Source organism: Saccostrea cucullata, unplaced genomic scaffold (assembly GCF_032062105.1).
Source record: "Saccostrea cucullata isolate Sc308-1 unplaced genomic scaffold, CSIRO_AGI_Scuc_v1 ctg2139, whole genome shotgun sequence".
In the NCBI taxonomy this organism is placed as follows: domain Eukaryota; kingdom Metazoa; phylum Mollusca; class Bivalvia; order Ostreida; family Ostreidae; genus Saccostrea; species Saccostrea cuccullata.
The window spans coordinates 237,396-256,240 of NW_026926647.1; the positions used below are offsets into that span (position 1 = coordinate 237,396).

Sequence of the window (18,845 nt, forward strand, 5' to 3'; positions counted from 1 at the left end):
ATGATTCTTAAGACAAGGTCTTCCCTTTGATACACTTATTTTGGCCCCTTGACATGGATTTTAGGTATGTCCCACATTTAAAGAAATTAACATTTATCATAACTTTTTAATGGTTAGTGCATTTGAGAAACTTTCTTTAACCTCTGTTTACTTTTAATAAATGAGTAAAATTGATATCAAGAAAAACGTAGGTGTATACTTAGTGATTGTTTTTAAGTTTTGTGTGAGTTATTGGTGTGTGAATCACACAAACTTGTCACGTAGGCATATTTCATGAAGCGCGCTAGGTACATATACTTTCATTTGATTCCAATATCGGACGAAAATTACGCTGAATATAGACGTTAAATTTACGCAAAATGTTGGCTCAATCACCATCTTGAATTTGATAGTAAAGGCAGTATTAAAGTATTTTTGTAAGCGTTCCTTATATATAGGTTCAGTGGGGTTGTTAATTTTTTTTTATATAGAATACGTATGGGTTATGTATTTCATAAGAATTAAATGTATCGGTTATCAGGTATCATCAATACATTCTTTTGCTTCCCCTAACTTAATTTGAAGGACAAATAAATTTGAAATTTATTTCTTGGGCGAAAAAAATGTTTTGATATTTTCAATCAAGTTATGAAGAATATAGAGAAAAGTCGTACAGTTGTATATGATTTAATGTCAAACCAAAACCACATGCCACAATAAAAGAAAAAAAAACAATCACAAATATTTTAATTACCATCTTATAAAACAACATCAATATTAGAATCAAAACAGATATTCACCTGTCACATTCATTTCATATAAAATATTTGCTAATTGTCAATTCAGTCTCTTGTTTGACACATGTTTTCGTGTTTCCTCGTTCTGAAGCTTACAGAGGAGCTTGGTTATCTTGCAGTCACAAGTATAATTAATTGCCTTCACTAAACCTGTTGCAGATAATAATACCACAAGTTTCCGGCGAGAAAAAAAATGAGGCTCTAGGTGGGTCGCGCCATTTCAAAAATCTTTTCTATCTCCCCAAACGAAAGAGCTCTATTTTTTTTAAGATTTAGTTTTATGATACGATTTCATGTGATGCTAGAACAACAAAAATGTTCTCTGGTAGAAATAAGATATGTGATTGAGATGTTTTGATCATTACACATTCTCATTCCAGCCTCGGGGCTTCTTTTTATTCCAGACCCGATTTAAATTTCTATGCGTGACACTTATGACACCGTAAATTTCTTTTTGCAGATACGGAACTCTGACGTATATCTTTATGCATATTAATTAACCGCTAATTGCCGCGCGAGGCTTCCCGACTTCATTATTTCGTTTACCTTAAACAAGAGGTTGTTTCGAGGCTAGTTTCCGAAGTACACGCTCATTATTTTCAGTTTCGTGAAATTGTTGGGTGTAGTCGGCCAGGGCTCTATTGCTATTGAAGAAATTTGACAATTTTGACGGTTCTTTTTGTGTGTGAAACATGGAAGAACTTATTACTTAATTTCATCGAACAAATACATTTTTTTCTTCTGTTTTAGAGAAGGAATTATGGTCACACCTTAAATCACTATAAAAATATATATATTCTCATATTAGTATTATAAGAGGAAAAATTTTGTTTTAAAGTTATTTACGCAACTGTTGGATATTTTACACAAGTGTTTTGGATAAAACCACAGTTTACATTTACAATGTTTCGTTTTGTGGTATTCTTGATATGGACTTGTTTTGCTCTTCGGATACATTCGGCACGCCTCTTTGATCCGACACCCCGGAATGCCCTCTGGACTTACTCATCCCTCTTGGACAATGGCGGCTCAGTTCTTGATTGTGGAGGAATAGATGTAAGTTGTTAATTGTGCTTGTCAGAGAGAGGCTCACTTAAATCAGGTCTTTTGTAGCAGTGAATCTGAGTTATCTGAGAGAAATATATGAGGTTGAATAGATTTTATATCTACCAGTATACTTTTTTCAGTCACTGTCAGAAATCGGAGAAAACAACTGACAAATTTTCAAATAACTGGTACTTTCTGTGAATCTTAACAAAAGACTTTGTCTGATAGTAAAATTCCAAGCTCTGTCATATATATAGTGAAGAGATCTGAAAAAATTGGAATTGTTATAAAAATTATTACGTATTGAGTACTTATCAGATTTTGAAATAGACAACACGAAAAAAATGTCTAATGGTATATGAAGAAACTGATGTGATTTATAGTTAAAAAATGTTTCCCCTAAATCCCATTGTACAGTAGTTAACTTCCTTTTTACGATGTTTGTTTAAAAGAACTGGTAATTACTGTACAAAATAGTATAAATTTGACAGATTAAATGTTGAGGATAAATAGAAATATGTTTCTTTATAGACAAGTGACAAAGTTATGTTGAATAAATGTCATCAATTATAGTTTATTAATTGAATTAACACGAATCAAAAGGGAATAAAATTAATTAATTAATTGCTACACTGTCAGGTCCTTTATCATCGTTATTTTAGGAAAATAATAAGGCTTTCAAACTACAATAAACATTGAAATACTTCATTGTCGTTAATATGCTTATGTCGTATTAACCTGCTGAATAAATCCAATTAATGCAATTAAGAAAGTTAAAGACGTGATCTGAAGTGCTTTAATTATTTTATATTAATTTACTGACTCATAATTCTTAACATAATTTGGTTTTGACGTGCTGAATATAAATTGCCAACGAAAAATATACCTTCTACGTTTCGCATGTATACGTAGCCATCGCCCTTTCAGCATTTCAATCTATTTATTATTTATATAAGGAAACCCTTTGTCACAAATCATTATCTAAAGAGTATTTTATGAATAGTTTTCTTTTGTATTAACTGATCTTAATATAATTCACCTTAACCACATCACTCGCACTGTACGGTTACTTGTGGTTAAGGATACAAGTATGATAAAATAATTAATCAAAAATCAAACCAGAGAGTGAATTTATTTCTAATAAAATAAATGTTATATTCATAAACTTTTTCAAAAAACGTTTAAAAGACAACCCAAATATTTTGGAAGACATGAGTTAATACAGAACAAGTGAAATAAATCAGGAAAAAAATAGTCTCTACATAATGCAACTCTTTTTACATCTGTTTAAAAGAAACACCTGAAGCGATTGAAATACATATTTATAATTTATATCACAAGGAAATATATCGTTAATGGGCCTGGTACAAATGCTGCCATTAATTATCACACTGACAAAAGAAGTGAAGAAGATAACTCTTATCCGCCCAACGGAAGAAAATCCCGCTTAACGTAGTTTTTAATTACAAAAATACAGCTTTTTTCTCCCATACAAAATGGACACGTTTTCAAAGCAATTGTAGAGAAAAAATGTTAAGAGAAATACTTTTCTTCTTAGTAATTCCCCACTCTCCCTCTCTCCCTCATAGGAGTATGTTACACTCTTTTAAAATTTCTTAGGTACAGTTAAGGTAATATGTCTAAAAACAAGGTGGATGGACATGTCGTGTGCATTTGGTTTGTCAAAAAAGTGAATATTTCAATTAGAATCATAGAATTGTTTTGTAAACAAAATTCCATTTAAGAAGTAATTCCATCATACACATTTGAAGTTGGGGTATATCACACGCCATGTTCGCCCAAGTTCTTTATATATAAAATGTATGTCAGGCGAAAGTACTTTGACTTCAACAATCAATCTTGAACAATTTCGTTAAAGTCTGTATTATTAGACATGCACTGAATTCTAACGACACTCTGTGGTTTCAAAAACTTAATAAAATTTTCTCCACATGTCAGGTGCGTGCAGAAAAGGAATTGTATTTTATTCATAATATGTAGAAATGTTATCATTCTGACACGTCGGTGATTGATTTCACCTTAATTATAGAAATTTACGAGTCCTTGTCATTTATAAATATTTAACAAATCACAATAATCAATTCTGAATTTACTGATTTATTGCTTTAAGAAGGTTATCTCGAGAATTTAGAAGGAAAAAAAAAACACTTCCTCTACCAAACCCAAAATTTTTGCTAAAATTTGAGTACAACTTCTAATTCCAACGTCAGAAATGTGACTTAAGGTTCGTGAACCATCTGCTCATAAGTATAAAATGTTGCTTTAACATTGTTGATTTATATTAGATAAAAATAATATATGTAAAATGCAAAGAATTTTATCAAATCTTGCGTTGCAAAATAAAAAAGAAAAGAAAGAATTTTACTTGACAAATCTATGAAGGAATGTGAAACATTTATGTTATTCAAAGTTGTCCCTGTTATCAGAGTAACAATGTACCTTAAATAACTTTGCATGTGACAAGGACAGAGCGAGTAAAAATTTAAGAGGTGAAGATTTAATGTACAATCTGTTTTCGCGAATAAAATATATATGTGAAAATATTCAAATATATACATATTAAACTAAGTATTACATTTGTACTGTGCCCATTCGCTTTTGTCTTTAGTAATTAAGTCTTAAAATTCCTTTGCGTACATGTACCTACAGGCACGTTAAACGAAATAACTTTATAACAATGTATTTTTCACACTTCTTGTGTCCTTGAAACTTCAAGCTCTCTTATTCATGCAAGATGAATTTAATGAAATAATCTCAAAATAAAACAAAGAAATAATGATATTAATATATATGATTAATTTTCACAGAGACAATGGAATTTGAATGGCGGGAAATGTGGTGTTTGCGGGGATCCCTGGGATGGATTACGTCTCCATGAAGATGGCGGCAAATACGGACAGGGAATTGTGGGAGGAATATACAGAACCGGAAGTACTGTTCTGTTTACTATTGAAAACCCAGAAAGAATTGGAGGAGAAATCGAATTCAAGCTATGTGACGTCACAGAAAAGGGACAAGATCTTCACCAGAGCTGTTTCGACGAACATGTTCTGCTGTTTGCGGACACCAAGAAGACGAGTCATCGTGTGAAATCTCATGAGGGTTTCCTTGATGCTCATGTTCAACTTCCGGCTGGGCTTGTCTGTCAGCATTGTGTTTTACAGTTGACATTCATACAAGGTAAATAACACTTGAATGTATTTTGTACATAAAGATAGCTTTTTTATTATATAAATCGCCTTATGTTATGGTTAAATATTCCAACAACTCATTTGAACATCACGATTAAAAATGTAAGACATTTATATGTAAGGACCCCAGTTAGATACAATTGGATGCAACACTTTTCTTAAGATCTTAAAAAAGATATTAATACTCGTATGATATATTTCTTCATTTATAAAATTAGGGACATGCATTCTCCCAACATAAAATGGAGACCTATGTTATTGACGTTATGTGTAGAATATAAATCAACTTTCTTTTCATAATTACATGTACATGTCTGTGCCATAGGAGGCATGCACCTTTGAATTTTAATTAATCAAATTGAAATACCATTTTATTTTCAACCTAGGTATTTTTTCACATTTTACCAATTAAATAATTTTCAGATAAATATATGCATAGTCTTCTGATAGACTGGTTTTCTCCACAAAAGTATTTCAACAATGAAATCTTGTATTCAGCTCTCGAGTTGCATGTAAATGTGACATATGAATTAAAAAAAATTTTATTATACAGAACTGCAATAAAAGGACAAAAACAGAGCCACAATTTTTCAAGGCGTGTTTAAAACCAATTAAGTAAATTTAATTAGTTAAGGAAATCTTGTATTTTATATAACTTGACAGATATGCATAATTTTATATCTTGTCGAGAGTTTTTAAGCGTTAAAATTTAAACATATATGACGGTAAAGACGATATAATTTTTAACGTGTGCAGAATGTTGATTAAGTTGAATTTAATTTAAGTTTTTGGTCTTATTTTTTTTGCAAAAATATTTAATGGTTGTATTAGTTTCTATGGGATATATTTATCCCCAAAATCCTAGCTAACAAAAAAAAATTTCTTACTTTTCATTAAACCTACACCGAAAGAAAAACCTAGTGAATTTAACTATTGTGTTTCGTAAAGCGTTGGTCGTGATTAGTCAACTTTCAGTTTACTGGTTAAAATAGTGAGTTGTGGAGCGGGGGTTTTCATTGTCAAAGTTACCATCAACTAAATTTATGTTTTGCAATATCTGGTAAAACTACTAATATTCCAGGTAATGATTGTATGGAATAAATATATAACTAGTTATTTTTTTAATCATGCTTTGCCGTCTAATATTCCATTAAGAAAAGCATTTTTTTTGGTTTGTTTTGTGTTGTTCTTTTGTTTGAGATCTTCAGATTAATTTATTCATGATATAACCTTTCAAAGAATTTGATTTTTGGTCTTTGGATAAAAAAGTAAAGTATGAAGAATTGAACATCAACCACTATCTATCAAATATTTTGTTAATTAGTGAAATACTGAATCTCTGGTCAATTATAATCAAATGGTAATAACAAGTACTCATTTAATTCATTAATTTCAATTCTAAAAAAATACATGTCTGAATTTTTTATGAAACTTTAACTGAATGATGGGTATTTTTGACATTTAAGATGACACTTTAAATGCAGTTGTTCGGATTTCGTCTTGCATAATGTTTCAGAAATTAGAATCGTGCTCTTCTAAATTACAGAAGTTAGGCTCATCCCTATTTACGTTTTACAATAGCATTCATCAAAATGCGGCAAGAATACTAAGTTAAACTTTCCCTGAAATGCGCCAATGTAAGTTGAGCACCAGTGCCGACCTGTTGGATTTAGACAGCTTGCAATTAATTTACTTTTTACACGTTTTAAAATTCAAGAAAAGGTACTGAATGATAAAATCAAAGATGCGCGTCTTTCGAAATCAGTAGCTACTTTTTAAAACGTAAATGCACATATCATTTAAATATGCAGTCAAACACTAAAAACTGGTACTTTTTATAATCTTCATGTATATGCAAATAGCATTAAAAGGTAGATAAACACTTAAAATGAACTTTTTGTGATGTATATGCATCAAAATACAGATTGACATATTTTTGAATTTTAAAAATTCAAATACATTCACATTTTTTTTGGCACTTTTCAGCTATTAAAAAGTATGAATGATTAAAAAAAATTTAAATTGTTGTAGTTTGAATTTATTGCTTTTATCTTATAAAAAGTTAGAAAATTGTTATAAAACGATAAAGTTTGCAAAATAACATAAGTTCCTATGATATGTATTTCATTCAATATTTTCTCGTCTTTTGTAGATAATAACGAATGTCCTGAATGTGTGGAAAAACGAACCATCCGCAATTGCGCAGATATACAAATAACCCCAGGAAAAAGCCGACAAAAGCGACAGGTACAAGGGTGGAAAAACCAACAACCTGATCAAACTAACCTGGGTAAGAGAGTTGAATGGCTCGGAGTACAGGCCAAAAAAGCAGCAGCCGCACATGCCACAGCCAAAAAGCCAACGGTGATGAAGGATGCAGAGATATACAGAACAGAGCTGAAAAAGGTAGAGTCAATTGCCCCAAAACCCACCCCACCAAGACATCTGAACGGCAGACAACAACATTTCTACCAACTTCAACATCAGAGAGCGCTCCATAGGAATCAAAATCGGCAATTTGGCCAGCAACAGAACTCTGGGCCTTCACTATATAGGCATAATTCTGAAGTATTATCTAGCAGGGCAAGTAAAAGCAATTTCAAGCTCACACAGGAAGCAAGGCCCAAGAAACCAAAGAAGAATCAGGTAGAACCGTCTCCCGCGTTTATTAATGCTGATCCCAAACCAACACAGCCGTCACAGCAGAAACCAACACCAACGCAACATTCTCAACAGCAGTCAACTCCAAATAATCAGGTTAACCACCATCATCATAAACAACACAAAGCAGCGAACATAATTCAAAACAATGCAAGACCGACAAACCAACCAGTACATATGTATCCCAACAAGCAACACCAGCAACACCAAAATCAACCTATGTACAACAATAATCAACAACGACATCAAAATCAGTTCAACCATCGCAATCAAAATTTCGCCCGCCAACAACGCTACCAGCAATCTCGTAATTTCAACAATCAATGGAACATGCATAGATGGAATCAAAATAATAATAAATTCCAACAAAGCCAACACCAAAGAAACTCACTTTCGCAATCACGCCAACAGCCCACAAAGCCATCCCCTTCCATGGATGCTGTTGGGGGTGCATTCAGTTCACAGTTCGATAAACCATCTGGGGGACTCTCTAGCATGCCTTCAGAAAATCCGAACAAACAACCGTTCAACGACATGGTAGCAAAGACGCATACTGGTGGTTTTCTATCCTCTCAAGATAGTTTGATACCAAGGTCCTCAAATCCGAACTCTTTTCATAATGGAAGACGACCTATAAGTCCTCCTTCATCTGGACTATATCCCACTAATGACGTTGTACCCTCTGTGTCTGCAGGAAAACCACCTCTAAGCAACTTTAAGGGAGACACTCCAATTTCGATAGACCGTCCAGCTAAAGGAATGAATTCTGACACAAAATTTGTAAGAAATATCATTCAACCAGCTGGATTTAAAGAAATTCCCCATTTAGATTTTGTGCATGCTCCAGAGGTTCAAAGACAGCGCATAGGTCCAAAATCTAACCAGAAACATGTACCGTCTACAACAGTTTCTCCCAAGGACGCACAGTGGATGGCACAATCTAACTACATGCCTAAACCACAGCAGACATGGAACAATAATGTTCCAAATCAACAATCATGGCAAAAACCAGCTTCTGAAGGAGGAGCCCAACCAGTAGAGACACAACAGTCTTTTGTTCTTAACAAAAGGCCAATGCAATCAAATTCAGCATCCAAAAGCATTAAACAACCAATTAGAACACCTACAGAGGTTCCGATAAAAGTCCAACCTAATCCACAGTGGTTTAATCCACAACCCCGACAACCTCAACAAGCAAATATCCAACGCATAAATAGCCAACAGGGTTGGCTCAACAATGCGCAAGTGTCTCCAACTCAATCATCAATCAGAAGACAAGATCAGCCACAAAACCAACAATGGAATAATAAACCACCACAAGCAGCCAATTCACAACCACAACGATCTCTGGAAAAAGCGCCAAATCAAAATATGAATTTGAACAACCAAATGCAGAATATACCGCCAATGCCTACACAAACTTCAAACAATCAGGCTATGAACCAAAAAACTCGAAAAAATCAAATTAATCCACTACAACAGCAGCAACCTAGGAACAAGTTTCAGGAAAAGCAACCTTCAATTCAGCAAAATCCACCACAGCAATGGCAGCAACAACAGAACATGAACGGACCTCCGGCGCAGGGAATTCAAAAAACCCAAATGATACACACTAGAGTTCAACAACAACTACCTTCAGAAATGCCTCCACAGCAACAGCAGTGGATGAACCGGAATTGGCAAGCACAAGGAAATCAACAATCAAATCCCTACCCATCTTCAGCACCCATGACAAGTAATCAGGCAGGAAACCCACCATACAGGGTGAGGAAGAATAAAAAACCTTTTAGTTTGAACGCCGATCCACAAGCAATGAGATGGAGTCCAAAAGTGGCAAGACAATTTTTTGGTGGACTTACTGTATACGACCCAAATGGAAGTCCATCATCAAATAAACCGAAAGCTTCACCACCAAGTCCTCCTCAAAGGCCAATCTCTACTCCTGCCCCAGCTATAGCTCCATCACAACCAGTTTCTTCTCAAATCGTTAAGAAATGGAACTCTGTACAAGCTCCCGCTGCACCAGTTGTTCCTAATCAGATCCAACAATCTGCCGTTCAGAGTGTTCCATCCCAGATAAACAGGAGTGTCAATCCCCCAAACTACGCTCAACAGCAACAACCTCAGCCAACCCAAAATATTGCACCACCAGGACTTGGACAGCAACCAAACCAACCTCAAAATGCTATACCTCCTTCATATATTCCTCAACAACAGCAACAGCTACAAATTCAGAATGCATCTCCGTCCCAACAATTACAACAGACACAACAAAATCAAAATACTGTTCCACAAATGCAGAATGCACCTTCTCCCCCACAAGTACAACAGACACCACAAATTCAAAACAATGTCCCACAAATACAGAGTGCGGCACAAGGTCAAACTCAAAATAAACCTACAAAAATCATGACAAATAAACTTATTGCTGGTTCCAACATCAAAGGAATTAATTCACCCTTGTTTGTTCTTCAAACAAAAGCAGATTTAAACAAACATTTGGACAAAATGGAAACACCTTCCAGCACAAAGAGCACTGATCAAATGTTGAACATTGGGGAATATGACACTGGGTTTAAAGGTAATAAAAATCCATTATATGTGGTTGGTGCACCTCTCAAAGTTCACGATCCCAGTCCAGAACCCTCTCCTCAGATAGAAATAATTCCAAATCAGTCGAGTCGTGTAATTCCGACGCAGAACAACGTACCAAAGAATCAACAACCACAGCAACTAGCGATTCAAGGTCAACAAAACATGCAAACCCCTACAACTCAAAATCAATCACCACAACAAGGTGTTGTTCTTGGACAACAGCCACAACAAGTTATTTTAGGTCAACAAAATCCGATTTCAACTCCTTCTCCGACCGTTGTTCAGACCACTGAAGCCCCACGTCAATTTAATCCCTTTGCGGGTAGTCCACGTCCAGTTCCAAACAATAAAGAATTAATGGGTCAACGTCACCTCCCATTATCAGGACAACAAAACTCGTCACCTTTCCGTGGTTTTAATTCAGCTTTGGGAAGGGGTGGACCTAACGTACCAACCCCAACGACCCCAAATCCAGCGACAACTCCACAATATCGACAAGGTAGTTTGGGTGCGCTTGGAAGAGGAATGACACAAAGTAACTTACAAGGTGCTATTTTAGCTGCAGAAACAACAACAACAACAACACGATCCCCACCAGTCATAAGTGCTAGACAACAATATTTCTCTGCACAAAGAAAGGGAATGTTCCGGCCAACATTCGCTCGTAAATTACCTCAACGATATCCACAATATCCTCAAAGAAACAATCAGCAGTCATTCCAATCAAGAATGGTACAAAATAATCAACAGCCTGTAATTTTGCAACCACAAGTAAGAGGACGTCCAGAGAACACAACAGAAAGTCCCCAAATGCAACCACAATTCGCACAGAATAACATGAATAGGATGACCAATTCAAGATTTTCTAGAAATATGCAAATACCGTATCCAAATAGACCGAGATCATCTACCATTTCTCAGCAGAATCCTCGGCCAAAACAGTTTCCTCAACGTCCTTTATCAAACCCACAGACTTCTGGCTCTCAGTTAAGTAGCTGGAAAAATCCCTCTCCTATGCAGAACCCACAGTTTGTTAGAAGACAACAATCTAGTCTTTCTCAAAGGTTTAATCAAAAAGGTAATCTTAATTTAATTGGAGTAACACCAGGTCCTACATCAAATCAGGGTAATGTTAAGGAAGCCAGAGTTTTAGTAAATCAGAATGTTCCCTCACCAACACCTCCACAGATGAAACAACCTAATCCTGTTTCTAATCCAAGGTCCAAAAATATGCTTGAATCTAACACTGCTAAAAGTGGTCCTAAACCCCAAAGAGGTCCACAACAACCACAGGCTAGAGAACCACAAAGTCCTCTACAAAGTGTTCCAAAACCAATCGTAAGGGAACCTCAACCAATCAAAGGGCAATATCAACCTCAGATGATTAAAAAACCTTCGCTTAGTCGGAAAGCTTTTGAAACGGGCAGCAGTAAATCTAATGCATTTAGTTCATTTTTAATGAATGGGGGTCATAAAACTGTTGTTGCAGCAGCAAATGCAATTGAAAAGCCGCAGCAAGGTTTGAAGAACTCTGTTAAACGAGCAGAATATGTTGCACCTGTCGATGCCATTAGTCCTGCAAAAGAGTCAAATACAGTTTATTCCAATCCCCTGCATTATCACAATCAAAGACGGGGTTTTGGAATTGTGTCAGGGGGTCTTTCGGCGTCAAGGTTAGATCCAAATTCGGTAAAAAGAGCCCAACAACGCCTTCGTCCATCCGAGAGTCCAAAACTTTCGCATCTTGGAAAAATACTTGGAAAAGAACAGCCTGCACAAAGACTTGGCAGCTACCAAAATGTTCTCCGCCAGGCAGGGGTAACTCCAGACATCAAAAATAGTGAAGTTCTATGGTCTGTTCGGACAACACCTGCGGAGTCTAAGATCATTTATCAAGACGCCATTCAGAATCAAGCTATTGCCGAAAAGGGCCCAGCAATACCAGGATACTACAGAAGAGACCTTGTTGTTGAAAAGCAACCACAGTCCGTAGTGCCGGAAGTTAAGTCCACAAATATTAAAACGCAACAGTCCATGATGAGTGGTGGACCTCTGCCAATGGAAATGGAAAAATCACGGAACAGTGTTAGGAATAACGCTCATCCCCAAGTAAAGCCTAAAGCAGTCAATTATCCACAGATACCCGGCTCACAGAACGTACCCGCAGTGCCAGGAATTCCTCGTGAAGCGCCGGCTAAGATGGCGGTTGTTGATCCTCCTGTCCAAAGAAAACAAATTAAGAAACAAAATCCTCAGCAACAAGAACATCATCAACAACAACAACAACAACAACAACAGATGCTGCTAGAAAAACAGCAACAGGGAGCTGAGCAAAAAACAACACCACAGCCTAAGGTTAACTTCCGTCAGGCGCAAAGGTATCAACCAGAACAGTTTTTCCGGTTTAGATCGTCTCCGTTTGGAATACCGCAGATAAGGCAGGCAGCGCAGAAACCAACTAGTGGTAGCGTAGTCCAATACAATAGAACTCCATGATTTCATTCTCTATTTCATTGTGATTCATTGACAATCTTTTGAAAACGTGGTCTTGTTTCTCTTTTCGAATTTTCGAAATCGTATATGTGAACTGTGATGTCACGTTATCCAAATGGATAAGTGAACCGAACAATACGAGATTACAAAAATAACAAGAAATAAGAGTTATGTTTCGTTTTTAAAATTAAAATCCAATCATTTTTCTCATTGAGATATGGAAAAAAAATTTGTGCTATACTTGTGGAGATTAGAAATAAATGGCTGGAATATTACTGGAAAATGTATTCCGTCTTTTGACGTCATACTGAACGTGACGTAATCGTTAGTGAGTGTGAATGCTTGTTGATTTTGTTGCTGTTTTAGTGTTTGTAAATATTTATTGATTTCATATATAAAATGTAAAAGATGATATAAACCTGTTATTTTCATTCTTCATAGGAGCTGACGCATTTTCTTATGAGCGATCTATACTTGATTAGACTTTATTAAACTTTATATAAAATAAAACTCATTTTAAATGGAACCAGAAACACGTACCATGGATAAATGTGGAAATGATATGTATTGGTTGTGCGTATCAGACAGAAACCTTAGAATTATATATGAATATTTTAATAAAAATTGAAATAAAGTTACGTCAAAAAGTTAACCCTTTTAATCCGTTGTTGTCCGTAGAACACCCTTCCAAGCATTAGGAAACTCTTAAGTGTTACAAAGGGATTAATATAAACATATAAATATGACAGTTTTGACATTCTTTTCTTTTATTCCTTTCTTTCGAAATATAAGGAAATTAATAAGCAAGACATGTTAATTTTTCTTAGTACTAAAATAGACGATAGGTATGATATTCTAAAAATGAATCATTGCTAACTAGGCTTCGCAGAGTTTTAAGAAAAACCAGAAGTCTCTGTCGAGACTGTTGCTCTATACTGGTTTGTACTTACCAGTATAATAAAGAAAAGAAAAGTAGCAGTTGAAACTTAAAACTTTACAAAAGCCATAAACAGAATAATGATTTTGATTAAGTCTCTTTTGAGGTAAGATCAGGCACGTAGCATCGTTTTTGAAAGTGGGGGGGCCAACCTGAGAAATTTTTTTTTTACTTACATGAAAAAGTTGACAAGCAAATAAAAAAAAAAAAAAAAAACCAAATATTAAAAGTTAACCAAAGTCGAAAATCCTATTTCGAAATCAAAAACGGGGATAAACAGGGGGGGGGGGGGGGGGGCTAGTGGCTAACTTTTTTCAAGACCAACTATCTTTTTGGGGTAAATTTTCTTTATAACACTACACTGTGCTGAAATGTACACAGGGGGGGGGGGGGGGGGCCAACCTTCCTTTCAGTATACATTTTCTATAGTAAAGGTAATGTCGGGAGAAAAAGTGGGGGGGGGCCGGGCCCCCCTGGCCCCCCCTGATACTACGTGCCTGAAGATTGCAATAAGACTACAGCTGTTGGAGTAGCTTTAAATAAAATTTTACTGAATTTTCAATTTAAATTACTATGGCAACATAAATCATCAAAATCAAAAACACATAACTGTTAATTATGTATCTCAGTGTAGTCTGCTTGCATGCTAAATTATATTATAATTCATTATAATATTATAATTCACATCAAAACTGTAGGAGTAGTAGCATTTTGAATGATTTTCACAGAAATGTCTATTTTTAGTAACAACGGCAACACCATTCATCGAAATCAAAAACCGATCGATAAACAGAATTATGTATCTTAGTGTAGTCTACTTGTGTGCCAAGTTATACTGAATTCAGATCAAAACTGTAGGAGTATTAGCATTTTGAATGATTTTCACAGAAATGTCTATTTTTAGTAACAACGGCAACACCATTCATCGAAATCAAAACCGATACACAGAATTATGTATCTTAGTGTAGTCTACTTGTGTGCCAAGTTATACTGAAATCAGACCAAAACTGTAGGAGGAGTAGCATTTTGAAAAATTGTTTACAGACAGACGGACAGACAGACAGACAGACGGACGGACGCCGGACGCATTACTATCGCATAAGCTCTTCTGGTCTCTGACCAGTAGAGCTAAAAAATTACTAATCGGTTAATGAAAATTATCTCTCACACTGAGACGATTTAGGCATTGTAGGATACATATGAAATAAATGACCCTAGGGCTCTACTACAAAAATGATTTTTTTTCAATGACTAGAGGTATTATTTTTGTCTTTGGCTCCCGGTCAGTGTTCGACGAGGTCCCATTATTTGTCTTTGCATCGGCTGCAATAATAACCCCTCACGTTAAAAGTTTGGGAAAAATTGTAAACTGTAAAAATATTTTAAATCATATTCACAACCTTCTAGGCTTCTACTTTTATTTTCTTATACATAAATATAATGATTTTTTCAACTGTTGGAAACAAAAATACTTCTCCTTTTTCTTAAGATAGATTAACAGATGAGGAAAGGATTTTTTATGTAATGTATGACAGGTCCCCTTATTTCATATTTGAATCTGTCATCCCATAATGCCCGAAGCTCTTTTCCTATGCAAATAACTTAAAGATTCACTCGGAACAATGTCTTGGCTGTCAAATAAATTGTTTATGACATGAAATTAATTTCTCTGACTGTGTGAACAAAAATAGCGATTTTAATGACTTTTATACATATTTTTCTGCAATTTATTCTGAGGAAGTTTATTTTCTGATGGAATGAATTTCTGAATGATTAAAACAACAATCTCGGTACATTGCAATATTTATATGTAAATAAATGAGATAGAAAAGAGAGAGAGAGAAAGAAAGAGAGAAAGAGAGAGAGAAAAGAGAGAGAGTTTAGTGAGCCTAATACAACAATGGTGTTTAATATGAGGAACAACTGAAACGTAATTCCATAGGAGAGGGTAATAACACTTCAATTGATTATTGGAGAAAGAGCGTTTAAAGGTACGGACTCATTGATTCACAAGTTTAGTCAACATTCTTTAAACACATGAACATCAATGACAGATTAAAAATTAATTCATCATCATCAATATGTTCCCTATAGTTTATTAGAAAAATAAATGATCAATTGTGATAAAAAAATCAAAGATCAATGAAAGGAAACAACGCAGTAATTGTTCTTATCGATCGCGATTCGAATAATTACTATCACTGTATGACAATTTAAAACTACCTGTGGAAAACTTATGCTCGGTGGATCCAAGATTTTTCATGGAGGAATGTAGAAAGTGTTTTGGTTTAATATAATAATCAGGTAGTCTGAAATAAAATTTATTATTGCATGTAAAATCGGGGTTTACCAGCTAGCTCAACTCATTTATGCTAAAGAATATTTTGCCAATCAATTTCAGAAGCGCTTCGATGGTTTTCATTTCTTTCTTAATTGTTGATTAAGGTACCTCTTGAATTTCTAGGGTGAGGGTTCCTGTATGGAAAATTAATAGTACTTTACTTTCTTCTTTTATATCCGTTTAGATCATTGATAAAGTTATTACGAGATTAAAGGGTCACGGGAATATAACTGATGCTTAATTTCGGCCTTTTTTATAATGAAGCGGTGCTCTACTCCCCCCCACCCCCCCCCCACCCCACCCCTCTCTCTCTCTCTCTCTCTCTCCAATTTTCTCCGTTTCAATGTTATCTGCAGATCTTAATTTCCGAAAAAAAGAGATCATTATCATGTGTTCCTCTTTAATTTCAATCAAGTATAGAAAACAAGACAATTTCTACCTTAAATCGTCTTCAATTTGTTCATATTTTAAAGGTAACGTCAAGCGGTCTTATACGTTTTGGACGTAAGTCATTCTGACATAGCCAGGTTATACAATTTAGATTAATTTTTTATCTAATCAAATGACGTATTACAACCAAAATTAAATTATTGTAACATAACCTTATCTCTGAAGTAAATAGTATGTCCTGATAAGATAATGTTTTTTTGTTTTCTTTTTTCCCCTTTAAGATAATTCAGATCTCAATCATCTTTAATTTTTTGTAATCATGTCATTCAATGGACACGTTATTGCAATACAAATAAAAATAGAAGAGAGTAGAGTACTCACTTCATTATTTGTTACTATGTTGCATGATAAGGGTATTGTGTATATAATGGAAGAAATGAAATATATAGAAATAAATGAACAGTTTACCAGCTCAAATGTGCATTAAAAAATTTAAAGTAGGGGAAGAGCAAACAGGAACTTCATAAACATCAAAGGTGGGATCAGGTGCCATTGAGGAGTGACTATCCCCTGTCGACCGGTCACATCCGCCGTGTGTTCCTTGTCATGATCGGAAAATAACGGGAAAATTTATCGACAATTCAGTTAGTTTAAAATGACCTTACAGTAAGTATGAGAAACGTCAGTCAGAATTTGACATAATAATAAATTGTTTTTCCTAAAAAGTCACTGTATCAACCATAGAACTTAGGAAATTGTGGCTTTAAATGTTGAAAAAACGATTTTACCAATCACTATTTTGTGATTTAGATCGGTGAAAATGGTTTAAGCAAAAATTATTTGGATTTAGGCATTTATTGACTTTGGAATGAAATTCATTACGGGTGCAGTGTATTAATATAAGGAAAAGTTAAGTCATTTGTTTATCAATATATAACCGAGTTGTGTCAAATGATTCATGAGCTAAATCGACAGAATACAGGGCATGAAAAAAATAAACATTTTATCGACGTGTTATTTTCCATGGCTATGTTGTATCCCGTAACAGTGCATGCCCAAAAACAAAATAGCTTTATGATTTTGATGAACAGGAGACCAAAGTTAAAGATTTCATCAATCTATTTAATATGCATAATGTAAAAGTTAATTGTTTCCTTCAGAGTACAAAGTGATATAGGAGCTGAGAGCACTACAATAGGTACACGGGAATATTTTCATATATAATTTTAAAAAAATGTAATAAAATACAGAAACGTTATACATAGTCAGTTTATGAATCGATAAAGCAAACGTAAGCCATTGGTACATTGAAATTATATACTGTACACCCTTTTGAAAGAAATCGACTATCACAATGATTTGCGAAATTTTAAAAAAAGATTATTTCATACATCACAAAATAAGGACTGATATACCTGTTTATATGTGATTGTCTAGCAGGAAATATGAAATTCTTAGAGAACTTTATATTCCTTGCTAATGCATATATACTTGTATGGGGACATTTGCAAGACGGATATTCTAAATTGAAATACGGTTATAGATTGGACAGGAAAATGATCAACTCCTTTATCGAGTATAGTATACTAGACTGTGTAGAAGAATGTTTAAGAACCACGCGCTGTAAATCTCTAAGTTATTACAAAGGAGCCAATTACTGCGAAATTAATTATGAGAATAGAAGAACAACCCCGGAAAGATATATAGAGGATGAGAGCTGGATTTATAGCGAAAGGGAAGATTGGGACAAGGTAAATAAAATTTATCAATTATGAAAATTTAACAGTCCCTTCAAAAATTTTTCATTAATAATGAAACGTCAACATTTGCCAATAGAGGGCTGCAACTTTAGAATTGTTCCGCAAAATTAGGGGTTTATAGAGTGGCAAAAGATCTTTTTCATATTAAATTTATTACCTGCTGCGACGGACACTTGTTAAGTCTTCGATTTATACGGTTTTATCCGGGGGACCAGGTTTTGAGTCATAAAGCATTCAATTGGAATCTGCGACGTGAAAATCAAGCCTTTAAGAGAAAACGCATTAACCAATGGATCATGCGGGCCACTCTGTAAATTTTTACGTCGCGGATTTTCATCTTACTGTGCAACATGGATACCTGTCCTTCGAATGAGACCGTAGAAACCGATGTCCCGTGTTGCAGTATAGGTACTGGCACGAAAAAAATCCCTCAAAGCTCAATTCCTGTGAGTATCTAGTATAAGACAAAATTTGCAGCTCTGCACCGGCAAGTGATGGTGTCTCCACCTGAGTACACAATTCTTGAGAGGGACATTAAAATATATACAATCAATCTGTAAATTTTCAAAATGTAAATTAAATTCTGTACAGATTATGAGCAAATTTGACTTTGAATTTTATTGCCTAGTAACT

General features: G+C 34.8%; 1 protein-coding gene across 1 annotated transcript; it reads left to right on the forward strand.

Moving 5' to 3' along the window:
• Positions 1-1,322: 1,322 nt before the first annotated feature.
• Positions 1,323-13,202, forward strand: LOC134272311 (nuclear receptor coactivator 6-like). The gene is made up of 3 exons (XM_062754559.1): positions 1,323-1,832; positions 4,652-5,024; positions 7,188-13,202. The coding sequence occupies exons 1-3, from the start codon at positions 1,680-1,682 to the stop codon at positions 12,785-12,787; spliced, it is 6,126 nt and encodes a 2,041-aa protein (XP_062610543.1). The 5' UTR covers positions 1,323-1,679; the 3' UTR covers positions 12,788-13,202.
• Positions 13,203-18,845: the final 5,643 nt, after the last annotated feature.

Bases quoted from the DNA above. Each gene is read 5' to 3' on its own strand.
- LOC134272311 (XM_062754559.1), top strand. From the start codon at position 1,680: ATGTTTCGTTTTGTGGTATTCTTGATATGGACTTGTTTTGCTCTTCGG. The intron at 1,833-4,651 runs GTAAGTTGTTAA...TAATTTTCACAG, and splicing joins TTGATTGTGGAGGAATAGAT to AGACAATGGAATTTGAATGG. The intron at 5,025-7,187 runs GTAAATAACACT...CGTCTTTTGTAG, and splicing joins ACAGTTGACATTCATACAAG to ATAATAACGAATGTCCTGAA.